Source organism: Pithys albifrons, chromosome 1, assembly GCF_047495875.1.
Source record: "Pithys albifrons albifrons isolate INPA30051 chromosome 1, PitAlb_v1, whole genome shotgun sequence".
NCBI classification, from domain to species: domain Eukaryota; kingdom Metazoa; phylum Chordata; class Aves; order Passeriformes; family Thamnophilidae; genus Pithys; species Pithys albifrons.
The window spans coordinates 80,299,307-80,312,303 of NC_092458.1; the positions used below are offsets into that span (position 1 = coordinate 80,299,307).

The 12,997-nt window shown below is 42.8% G+C and overlaps 2 protein-coding genes across 2 annotated transcripts in view; one reads left to right on the top strand and one right to left on the bottom strand.

Annotated features, from left to right (window-relative positions):
- ANKRD42 (ankyrin repeat domain 42) overlaps positions 1–4,531 on the top strand; it is a 23,430-nt gene extending 18,899 nt beyond the window's left edge. The window contains 3 exon segments of the mRNA XM_071556323.1: positions 386–425; positions 428–515; positions 2,774–4,531. Of these exon segments, the coding sequence (XP_071412424.1) occupies positions 386–425; positions 428–480 (93 nt within the window). The 3' untranslated portion in view covers positions 481–515; positions 2,774–4,531.
- CCDC90B (coiled-coil domain containing 90B) lies at positions 1,406–12,245 on the bottom strand. Its single transcript, XM_071556309.1, has 9 exons — positions 12,126–12,245; positions 10,373–10,492; positions 8,324–8,427; positions 5,895–5,996; positions 5,206–5,247; positions 5,055–5,126; positions 4,925–4,978; positions 3,835–3,949; positions 1,406–2,705 (listed from the first exon to the last, which is right to left on the bottom strand). Exons 1-9 carry the CDS (start codon positions 12,226–12,228, stop codon positions 2,650–2,652), a joined length of 768 nt encoding a protein of 255 aa, XP_071412410.1. The 5' UTR covers positions 12,229–12,245; the 3' UTR covers positions 1,406–2,649.
- Between the last annotated feature and the right edge of the window lie 752 nt (positions 12,246–12,997).

Genomic DNA, 12,997 nt, shown 5'->3' on the forward strand with positions numbered 1-12,997 from the left:
TCCACAACTTGCTTTAAGACATTATTCATTCTACTTCCCTGGAAGGTTTAAAATTCTAGAATAACTGTGGCATGGAGTGCCCCATTCCTATGACAGAAGAGTGGCTGTAGTTGGTTTTTTTATTATTCACAGCAGTCTGAAAAAGTCTGGTTGGACTTCAGGTTTACTGGCTGGGACTGGAGACAACTACTGAGGCAGGTTTGTTTTCAAGAACTGCTACAGCCAAGGAGCCTTCAACCTTCACTGCTGTGCTGCCATCCCATGCCCTGGGACTATCCTCTGCCCTCAGCATCAGTTTGAACATAGTATTCTGTGGTTACTCAGAGCCATAGATTTTAAATCCTCAGTGGTTGCTGTTTAATGGCTGCAATATCCTTTGTTTCAGGAAGCTGAGACCATCGCCAAAGGATTGTGCAAAGACAAAAAACAAAGAAGCAGCCAGCCTGCAGCCCAGGAGGAGTGTTTGTGAGGCTACGCTGAGGAATGAGCCTCGGAGGGGCAGGCAGACTGCCAAGGTAGAAAGGCAATATTCCAGGCAGTGCAAAGTGTTTGCAAGGCCCAGCTCCACAGATCTGTCTTTCACTGAACTATGTTAATTCTCCAGTTCTCTGGCACAGCAGCAGAAAATGTAGCTTAGGAACAGCTTTCCAAGTTATGAATTGACACATCAGGAGTTAACAGCAGTGATGTCATAGGCCTTCACAGTTTTGAGATAAGTACCTCCGTCTCCTGGTCTGTTTTGTACTGTGACCTTGGGAGGGTCATCACCTCCCAGAATATTCAGATAGGCCCTTCAGTGTGGAATCAGAATAGTCTCTGAGACAGTTACTTCTCAGCTGCAGAAAGGGGCCAGGCACCTTGATTTCCATCTTTGTCATTCCGAAAGAAGGCAGGAAGTGAATTCTTTGTGAGCTGCCAGATGAACTGCAGCAGCAGACCTCTAACTCAGGGTTGAACAGTTTACTACGTTATGGGGCATGCTGTGCGTAGGAAGCGGCAACTCTGACCTCTCCTCCATACCTAAAAACCACATGACTACACATACAGAAACTTTTCTCTAGTCTGTGTGCTATTGTGAAATTATTTTCCCTTTGGAACCCTCATTTTGAGACTTAAAAGATCAATTTTTTAAGTACTGAAGTTCTGTTCTCTCCTTAGTACCAAAGAAAACTTAATCTCTGAGAATTTAAAAGGTACAGGAAAATAAAAATCAATGTTTTTGTGTGCACAGTGAAGGAGAGACATGCTGACTAACAGCATAAGTTTTGTAAAAGGAGAAATTCAGTCTCAAGAGCCCACTTCAGGGTGTGTGAGATGATGGGGGAGAAACTGCAGTAGATGAGCTATTTCCTACATGACCACTGGTGCTAAACTTTCATGTGGGAACTCTCAGTCAGACAGCAAATGTAAGAAATTAATTTTATTTTCTTGAATGAAGATGATAAATAATTTAATGCACAGAATACAAGAGTTGGCAGTACACCAGCAAATTCAACTGTAAACAGAATAAAACAGCAATTAAAAAAACTGCAGTACTACATAGTCCTCAGCCCACAAAGGGCCTATTTTTACTTAAAAGTTAATCCATAAAGACTTTCAAAAAATTCTATTTTACTGGGAGTATCAAACCAAGCATATGCATTTGTACTCCATGAGATGTGATGGCTTCAGTTTTGAAGGCATCTCTGCCACAAGAGTTCTCAACTTCTTGCAGAAGGTGGATGTGTCAGGAGGGTCAGTGTGTCCCACAGGATTACAGAACAGTTGCAAGGAGTGTAGAAATGGGAGGAGGATGACCACCCACCACCATGCTGGCACCACTGAGATGCTGAGTATTTCCATGTTGCAAGCCAGATACTAGGCACAGAAAATATGTGAGGGTTTATTGGAAATACTCTGCAGGACTTGAAAGGGAGAAGTTAAGAGTACTTATCTGCCCCAGGGGTGTACATGGCTCCTCAGAGTGGAGGCATTTCCCCTTGGAAAGGCAAAGAGAGAAGTTCTCCCATTCTGTTGACCTCTGGGGTCACGGAAATTGCAAGAGATACTAAAGAAAATAAATCTATGGAGACATTTTAGTTGTACATGAAATTTTAAATTCATGCAAACCAGTTTTCAAGACAAAAAAGGGTTCTTTAGTAATGGTCTTTTTATGTATGTAGACAAAAACCCCCAAGGGCCAGGCTTCAACCCATTAGAAAAATGCCTACATTTAAGATTAATTTCCTTAGATCAGAATAGGTATGTTGGAATCTGGGATTAGTACCCTCATACTGGAAATACTAATTTGGGAATTGTATTCCTATTTCAAGGGAATATAAAATGTTTAATATTTCCATTTTGAGAGGAGCTGAGAGCGAGAATAGTTCCAAAAACCAAATTATATTCTAAAAAATATTAGGAAACACTTTGAAATACTTTGAGATAAATATCGTATTGAACAGGAGACAACAAAGTATTACTATTTTCTTCCTTCCCCCCAGTTATTTTGATCTTTAGTGTTAAATATTCAGAAAACATTTTTATTATACTGCAGGAATATCAACTCAAAAAGGTACCAAGATTATCTACAGCACAAACATGATCACCAAACTGCTGTTGGCTTGGGTGGCCTTTTCTCTGTATTAGATGGAGTCATTCCATTTAGATCTATTTCCAGAACCTGTAAAATCCCAGTGCTATTGCTAGGCAAGTGAACACTGAAGCTGTTAAAAAAATGTAAAGAGAAGAAATAATTAGCTGAATGCTAAATCCTATCACTTTCTACATACAGGAAATCAGCTGTAAACAGATGGAGGAATGGTAATGACTCGAGCAGAGCCTCCTAAACTTCCTGAATTGCTGTGGGTGTGCCAGAACCATTTGAGAAGACAATGGCTTGCCTTAGGTGTCATACCCTGCACAGCATCACTGCTGTGGTGGTGAGATGGGGTCCAAATTCAGCAGCCTGAAGAACCATGTTTTCAGGGACACATCTGAACAGCTATACTGGATACTACACCTCATCACAGGCTACAGTAACTTTTACTACTGGAAACTGTATTATAGGAGAGATGGCTGTCCCAGGTCTTGCACGAGACCCAGTTAAAATGACAATGAACTGATGACAAGTGTATGTGACATAACACTGGGATATCCAGGCAACATCCCTGATGCCTGACAAGTTGTCTTTTGGATTTGTTATGCTGCTGTTTTTCCACAGCAATTTCAATTAGCATTAGAATAAAGCTAATTATGTTTTTCTTTGAACTTATTCTCACTTCCAAACATAATGCACTACTCTCTTTTTATCCAGCTCCACCACAATAAAAACTTCACTGGTTATGTATATATTGAGAAAACAATCTCAAATCAGACTGAGATTTGTTCTGTTTGGCAGGGGCAAGTACAACTGCTGCCACCTGAAACTGTATGTCTATGGAGACTGAATGGGAGGCAGAACTGGTCACTCTCAAACCAGTCCCAAATGGCAACAAACTTTCAGGATAACCTAAATGACCTCAGGAGAACTTCTGTAGCAACTCTGCCATGCCAGTGGCTGCTCCAGCAAGCAGAGGTACTGTCAGACAGGATAATGTATTTAGGCTTTTTTTTTTTTTTAAATCATGTCCATATTTCTCCTAATCCAAGTTCTGGGCACAATCCTAGTCCTACTGTGGCACGCTCCCATCTCTTTGGTGTTGTGAGTCACATTTTTTCCATCTGGGGGAGATGTCTCCCACCCAATCCCAGTTGTCTCCTCCTACAGCTGACTTCTTTTAGCATATACTCCTGAATAAAATGTTATACATCTAAGATACAATTCTGGTACTCACCTCCTTGCCTATCACATACCTGCCAAATAACGGATGGTATCAAGTTTATTTGACTCCATGAGCGTTTTTAAGGAAGCGATTTCAGTGTCAATTTTATTACTGATTTCTGAGATAATGCTGTTGGTGCTTGAATCCTGAAACATTAAAAGACAGCATGTATTTGACAATCATCCCTGGCCCTTTCAGCTGTGCAAAACTGAACTAAAATACTACACTACTAGATACAAGAAATGAATTTCCAACCTATCACTGAAATAAAACATTATTAACTGCTAAGAGACCTTAGAAGACACAGAATGTTGTTTGATAAAATCCAGGAAGAAAACTGAAGTGACAAAGAGAGAAAAAGAGAAAACTCTGATGATCATAGAATCACCGAATGGTTGGGGTTGGAAGAGGTCTTCAAGACCATCTAGTTCCAACTCTCCTGCCATGGGCAGGGACATCTTCCACTAGACCAGGCTGCTCAGAGCCTCATCCAGCCTGGCCTTGAACACCTACAGGGATAAGAGGTCCACAACCTGTCCAGGCAACCCGTCCCAGTCTCTTACCAACGTCATGATACCGACTTTTGTCTCTGATATGCCAGTGCATCCTAAAGGAAGTATTCTTACAGCACACAGAACAGTAGCCCTACACGTTTGAAAATCAAAGGTGAGAAAGTATTTATAAGCCATATTCCCAAAAGGGAAGGAGATGCTGAAGGTGGGACAAGTCCCTCTTCAGCCTCTCAGACTCTGGTGCCATTTAGCAGCTCTTGAGGACTTCCAGCCCTTGAAATGCTTGGCTGCAGGGACCTGAATTGTCCCTCTGGTACAGCTCATAAGTTAGCCCTGGGAAGGGGAGCATGGCAGTGCACATCCCACCTGTAACAGCCTGCAACAAGGTACTTGGGAAGCAAGGGAAAAGGCTTGCATGCCTCCCTCTGCTGACCAGTGTTCATCTCACAGGCAAGAAACACTTATAACAGCTGTTAAGTGATACAGCCCAGCCTTTTGCTTTACCATTTCCAAAAACCCATTAACTTGCACTGAAGTGTGGAGGTTACATCACATGCAATGTGTATCTGTATCCTGCTGACTGTAAGATCGGCTTTACTCAATACTTACTTTTTTATGAAACTCTGTAGTTGCTTCCATCAGTTTCCTCTCCTGATCTGTAAACTGTGGATAAAAGATAAATTGTAGGAACAGAAACAGGACACAGGACGGCAAAGGGCATCTTCACAGACTAGCTTACCATATCAGTCACCCTGCTCCTCTCCAGATTTATGTCTAGCTTGCTGTCAGTTCGGATTTTACTGGTTTCATTCTTTAAAACAAATAAAGATTATGAAAATAACTATTTACTTTCCCTAATAGGAGTGTGTAGGTACTTGCTATTTACTTACCATTAGCTGCTGTTTAACTTGATCTAATTCAATTTTCATTTTCTAAGTGCAGAGGAGAGAAGAAAAAAGATTTTACAAATTCAGGAACCTGCTAACCTAATTCCTCAGTCATGTAAGTATTACCATCGCATGCATGCAATTATTCTTTCCTAATTTTTCTCCCAATGGGGCAATTTTTTCTTGATTAAATATCCTAAACAATGTGTTCAATTGTACAGCCACGTATAATCCACTGGGAATTTTGCTCAAAATAAAGGGATTATTTTCTAACAATGATGATCTTGTTACTCTGAGACTAAAGACAACAGAAAAATACCAAAATGCCATGAAGTAAAAGCAAAATGTATCTCAATCACCAGCTTAATTAAGTTGCAAGGGAACAGCTGACTCCTCTCCCTGCAGCATATGGTTAATGGCCATGTCTGTACCAGAATTATCTTTAAACAAAATTACAGAAGATGATTCTGAGATCTGTAGACTTTTTTTCTTTACAGAAGACCTGAGCAAGTCGCACCATGTGAAATGTATTTTTACGTGATCTCAAAAGTTGTACTCTACAAACTCTTCAGCTCTGACAGAAGTATCCTGAACTACTTTTACATTTGTGTTTTGTTCCACAAAAATGTACAACAGGTAAATTCCAACGGATATTGCAATTAAACTGCTTAATGAAAAATATATATTAGTACCTCATTCTCTGCTCTCAAGTTTGCAAATTCACTTTTCTCCAGGATGACCATATCTTTTCGAATGGAGTCCAAATGTGCCATTATCTGCTGTAAAGTTATTTCCTTTGAAACAATAAAACATGTAATTGAATAAGTTGCACATCTTCTGGCAAGTAAAGGAGAGATTTTTAGGTCTGAAATTAGGAAATTAGCTACGTCAAAGCACAAAAGTGGGCCGTCTTTCCAACAAAAAAGTGATAGAAACAGAATTTTATAGCTGCAATTTGTTTGTAAGACTCTCAAGAGGTTTGCATGTTGTGCTTTTTCTGTTGCTTTAATACACCAACTCTGAATTTAAGCAAAAAGGCCAGAGGTACTAGTCCAAGAAGCTATGAAATGAAACACACCTGAAACTACAGGTTAGTCTCTCAGTCTCTTTCATTTTCAGTGAACATTCAGTAGCCTCAGAAACATTAAATTTTGGTCTGAATGCAGTTCCTAAATAAGCACTTCCACTTCTTGCTCACAGAGTCATCAAAAGCCAAAGACTTACTGGTGCAAGTAGCACACAGTCCTCTCAGCAGTGACAGGTAAAACACTGCTAAAAAAAGCACTGAAAAAAGTCTTCCTGGGGTTTGAACTGAAAAGTTCAGAATTTAACTACTATTTATAAACTACAGAGGAAAAAAACCCAGAAAAAAAAGGAAGAAACTTAGTATTTTAGAATCTTGGAAGCAATAATACTCCTTCAGCCACCATATGGAAATTACCCTATTATTTGTGAAAATGCCATTATGAAGATGACAAACTGTTGTGGGATTCTACTTCTAAAGCTGGGAGCCTGCAATATGAAGAGCTCTCACTCAGACTACAAGCAAACAGTATTTCTCAGATTCTGTGTTGAACTGAATTCATTAAAATATGCCCTGACCACACTTCCAATGAAATCTGACTTTGTTTAAGACAATGAAATATTCACAATTCCTGGAAAAACTTCAGCTGCATGGTTGGCCAGAGCCTCTGTAGTGTCTGGTCTCATTTGGACCTGTGGCAGCTCTGCGTCCCTGACCTGGACACAGCTTATGTGGAAGTACTGTCCCACCAGACGGGGTGGACAAAGCCACCTTGATTTAAGATGAAGAAGTTTTAGCCATCTGGACATAGTCTGTGCTGTGTCATGTGCCCTCAGGGACAGCAGGTGGGCTCTGAATTGTTCAGTTGTTGGTATAAACCTGTATGTTTGCACTGCCCAGGTCAGCACCTTGGTCTGCATTCCAGCAAAGCACCAGGGTGGTTCCTTCACTGAGGTATTCAAGTTTATGTCTGTGGACATACCTGGAGGCAGTGGGTCAGTTAAAGAGCGGGGCTGGCCTTCCTGCAGATAGCAGAGATGGTGACAAGTTTTGCTTTAACAAACTGACAAAATAAAAATAGCTTAGTTTTTCTTGTAGGGTGGAATCTGGGCAGGATAACAAAGTTCTGATGCACAGTGATGGCTTTAATAGTTACCCAGGAAGGCTGTGCAAACTGAAAGTATGTGCCATTCTTCTTCAATTACTTAATGCAATTAAGCATTCACTGCCATTTTATTTAAACTGCTGAGCCTTTCTTCCAACAGATTTTTACCTTACTGGCATTTATTTCTAATAAAAATTGTTTAACTTCTTTTTTTTCCTCTAAATCTCAGAAGAACACAAGAACTTCTGTCTGTCTATTCTTTTTTTCTCTAAATAGAAACCTTTCATTTTGGAAATCCTATTATTAGGCAAAGAAAGTCAGTATCCTAAATACAATTTGCAAGGAATTGTGTTAGGCAGAAACACTTATTTTTATAATGTAGTCAGTGTTGAGACTGGATATTTCAAGATGAGATAAGTCTCCTCACTGTAAACGCAACTGAAGTTTTCCCAGCAATTGCAAAACCTTCATTGTGTTCGACAAAGCAGCCAGACTTCAGCAGAAGCTGGGACAGGGCATTTAATTATCATTTAAAATCCCAAGTATGTATGGCCAGACTTCGCGAACACAGATTTGGGCAGGGCTCTCCCCACATGCCCTTCCAGCCTGCACAGTGGATTTTTTAGGTGAGGCACAGCGTGCGCAGAACTGGCCCCACCGTTTCAGTCCTAAGGTCCATCTGCCATGGATGAGTGAGCTTGGACAGTGACAGGGAAGTCCTCGGGACTGTAACAGCATCCGGTACTAACCGGGGCTGACCCTGCTGAGCATCCGAGATCTGATGGGATGGCAGGGAGGCATTGAACTGCCAGGGGACGGTCCCTACTGAGACTCGATCTCAGGTCCTTGGGATTCAGAGTCCAGAGTGCTCTCCATCCCAAGTGCAACTTAAGAAAACATGGCACAGTGAGATGTTTATGTGAGAGCTGTTCATTTGTGTTTTAAAGATGCAAACTTGAGCCATTACAGCCACACGACAGGTTAGTCTTTACCTGCTGAGCCTGTGTGACCATGTCCTTATAGATGGTGTCCAGACTGACGTTGGACAGGGTTATTAGCGCTGATACGATGGTCTCTGCTTGCTCCTTTCCAAAGCCTAGAGGACAATTGAAGGATAGCAAGTTCAGGTGCTATTAAAAATCTGGATGAAGAGCAAGAGGTAGCCAATAACCTGGGACACTCAAGTGTCATACCTGACTACAGTGGCACACGGGAATTCACACAGTTCCTGAATACTGACAGCCAGAAGCCAGTCACTGTGGCTTTTAATTCCTATAAGCAAGAGAATGGAGCCTGAAAACTGCCTGCACCAAGCCTGGGAAAAACTAAAATGCCTTTCTAACTTTGGTGGTGTGTATAGGGTTTACCTACAGAGCTCTGCCACTGTGGTACTGAAGTATAGACCAAATTAAACTAAGCAACAATAGCACAGACTTCACTCCACAAGTTCTAAAGAAACTTGATGAAGGAATAGCTGAAATAGTCCTCGGGGCAAGTAACATTTCACAGCCTACCTTGGTTACCCATGAACTGGGAAATAACGATGCCAGTTTTTAAAAACATGTCTAGAGAGATGTAGGGAACTACAGGCTGTCAAGTCTGATGTGCATGAAAAAAACGTAAGCATTGTTAGTGGACTATTATTAGTCTTCTAACTACTAACCCATATTACTATTATTATTATTATTACACTCAAGCAGTGGAAAAATCCTAACCTCCAACTGCATAATGTTCCTAATCTCACTTGAGATTTTTAAAGATAGTTCCTAGTCTGATGAAGACATCAGCTCAAGGCTTAGTAGGTGCCAATAAAGCAAATCAAACCTTAGGGAATTATTAAGAAAAGGAACAGAGAACAAAACAGACATAACTTTACATCACTGTTCAAATCTACAGGACATTCAGTTGACAAGTAATGCCAGCACCTCTGCCCCCTGCCCTGTGAAATGGAATGTGAAAATATTAACATTAAAGGCATTGTGAATTATAAAAATGAGCAAAACTATGGAAAAGCTACTGCTGAAGTCAAAATGCAACAAGTTAGGATTCTTCTGCGTGAAAAAGAATGATGGGGGAATATGACAGAAGTTTGCATAATCACAAGTGACATGAGAGATCAAATGTTCACTTTCTCTTCCCACAAAAGAAACTGGGCTGAAATTTACCTCACAGAAGCCAGATTCTGCATAAACAAAGGGAATGGATGTCTGAAATTCCATGAGAAAGAATGTTTTGGGTACTTCTCGGTTTATAGAGGCTGAGGGACTGAATAAACTTGGGAAAAGATTTTTACTGAAAGTTACTAAAACTCACACCTGACTCAAAATACCTCCAGGTGACAGCAACTGGAGGCTTAGAAAGCATAAGGGGAAGTATCACATACATCTGTCCTGTTTCCCCACTGTTCTGCAGGCACAGACTCACAGCTGCTGTCAGGAGACAGGATCCAAGCCAGATGGACCTTTCATCTCACTTCAGCCAGTCACACAGCATAGAAGTGCAGGCATTAAGAATGTATCACAACACTATGATGCTGAAATTATTTCTAGTGAGAAAAAAGCCCTTAAATTACTACTAGCAGAACTTCTACTAAAGCTTCATTTTTGCTCTAAAAAAATGAAGCTCTCTACCTGTTACTATTACTTTGCACTTGTTAACTGAATTATGTCCCTTGCTGGAAGACACTACGTAAACTTGCCAGTAGCTACAATTGAGGTAAATGTAATGTAGCGGATCCTCAGATGAGATGCCTCTCCTGCATCCGCCTCCTCCAGAGGCTCCCAAATACTTTGTACCACTGAGTATTGGTACTCTGGAGAAACTGATAGCACTCACAACATCTAAAACTACAACTTTTCCTTTGAATTACAGAATCACAGACTATTTTGAGATGGAAGGGAACCACGCAAGGACCATTGAGTCCAACTCTTAAGTCAATGGTCCACACAGGGGATTGAACCTGTGACTGTGGCATTATTACAACTAAGTTTTAACCAACTGAGCTAATCTCAGTGTCGAATTACTTATCAGATATGACTTACCATGGGTTTCCAAATCCTGCACTAAAGCATGGGTATCAAAAGTCACCTTCCTCTGCTCCAGGGGAGTGATATCAACTCTTCTGACATCGTACGACTTCCTAATGAATGTGGCAGCAAAACCTGGAAGTAACAAAATATGCCTTAAACTTAACTTGATTGGCTCATCATGCAACACACTAATTTTAATTTATTTCATCATAGAAAAGCTGCACAGATGTTGCAACAAAAGACACCAGAAACCATCAATCCCTTTTCCATAGAAATCTATTCCAACTAGGACTCACATAGTGATCTCAAGTGTGTCCATGTAACTGTGCAACAGACAAGCATCCTGATACAACCGAAATAAACCCACCAGACCCAACTGTTTTATATTTGGGAAACATCACTTAAATAATTTTCTTATTTTTAAAACATTCAGCGAGTTAGTGCCATTGGGCATTCATTGCTATTTTATTTGAACTGTTGAGCCTTAATTCCAACAGATTTTTATCTTATCATAGAATGGCTTGGGTTGGAAGGGACCTTACAGGTCATCTAGTTCCAATCCCCTGCCTTCCACTAGTGCAGATTGCTCAGAGCCCCATCCAACCTGGCCTTGAGCACCTCCAGGGATGGGGCATCCACAGTTGCTCTGGGCAACTTGTTCCAGGGCCTCACCACCCTCACAGTAAAGGATTTCTTCTTAATATCTAATCTAAATCTCTCATTTTCACAGAATTCCTCAATCACATTCTTTTTATGTTTTCTTCTATCAGTATCCTTTCCAGCAAGGAGAGTGCCATGTGTGAAGATAACAGCTATAAGGTGTTTTTTTTCCGAAATCTATGCAAGTCTAACTTTCAGAATTAATTTATTCATTCACAGGAAAGTGGGCAACAAAGCTCTCTGATGCCTGCACCTAATACCTCAGAAATAGGTCTAAGAGATCCACTCTACTTATTCTGTGACTGACTGCTCACAAGATGTGTCGCTGCCTCTGCTATCTCTATTTCTCAATCTCCTATCTCTATTTTCTTTCTCTTCACCTTATCTTTGTGGGCCTTTGCATATTACAGATCCTGTTCTGACAGATTCTTTGTTATCTAAGCAGCCCTGTTACTTCTACATTCATGCTTATTTGCACTGCTGGCACTCTGCCTTAACCAAAATGTTGTTCTGTATCTTATCTAGACCTTGACTCAAAAGCTTTGTATCATTTAAACAACAGGGAAGTTACACTGTGCCACTACTGGATAAATCAAATTATGTGCTTCCTTACGTGCACGCTAAAGAAGTGGCTCTGACTAAACCAGCCGTCTGTGGCTCGGCTTCGTGAACGCAGATTTGGGCAGGGCTCTCCCCACGTGGGTGTGCCCTTCCAGCCTGCGCAGGGGATTTTTTAGGTGAGGCACAGCTTGCGCAGAACTGGCCCCACCGTTTAACCCCTCAGGTCCATCTGCCACGGGCGAGCGAGCTTGGATGGTGACAGTGAAGTCCTCGGGACTAGAACCTACAGCCCCCGGTATTCCCAACAGGTCTCCCATCCAATCACTAACCAGGCCTGACCCGCTCAGCTTCCGAGATGTGACGGGATGGGATGTCAGGGTGGCATTTAAGTGCCTAAACCAGCCACAGCACCCGACGTAATGACTGTATTAGTTAAGATGCACTGAATACTCTATACAACGAATGGAACACAATCCCAAACAATCCTTTCCGTGGAGCGCGGGGGCTGCCGGCGGCCCGAGCACGGCATGGCGGCGCCTCTCACCTCTGCGAGGAGCCGGGGGCAGCCGTGCCAGAATCGGGATGGGGATCGGGATGGAACACAGGCCGGCCCAGGCGCTGATCGCAGAGGGCCCCGCACCCCTCATGGCGCCCCAGCCCGCCGCTTCCGCCTGCTGCTTCCGACCGTCCCGCGGGGCATGCTGGGCACTGTAGTCCGCGGCCGCACATCAGCGCCCCCTCGCGGGCGGGAGGACCGCCCTCAGGCGCCGTCAGAGCGCGACGCGATCGTGTCGGAAAGGAGACCCGAGAGATCGGGAGTTCCAACCCCCTGCCATGGGCAGGAACACCTTTCTCCAGTGCAGGGTGTGCAGAGCTCCGTCCAGCCTGGCTTTGAGCACTTTCAGTGATGGGGCATCCACAGCTTCTCTGGGCAAACTGTGCCAGCCCCTCACCACCCTCAGAGTGAAGAATTTCTTCCTGATATCTATCCTAAACCTGCCCTCTTTCAGTTTAAATCCATTGCCCCTTGTCCTGTTGCTACGTATGTACGGCCAGACTTGGCGAACACAGATTTGGGCAGGGCTCTCCCCACGTGCCCTTCCAGCCTGCACAGTGGATGTTTTAGGTGAGGCACAGCGTGCACAGAACTGGCCCCACCGTTTCAGTCCTGAGGTCCATTTGCCACGGCCGAGCGAGCTTGGACAGTGACAGTGAAGTCCTCGGGACTGTCACAGCACCCGGTACTAACCGGGGCTGACCCTGCTGAGCATCCGAGATGTGACGGGATGGGATGGCAAGGAGGCATTGAACTGCCAGGGGATGGTCCCCACTGAGACTTGGACCCAAGTCCTTGGGATTCGGAGTCCAGAGTGCTCTCCTGTACCCCCCGGGACTGCCCAGTCCCTGTTGCTATAT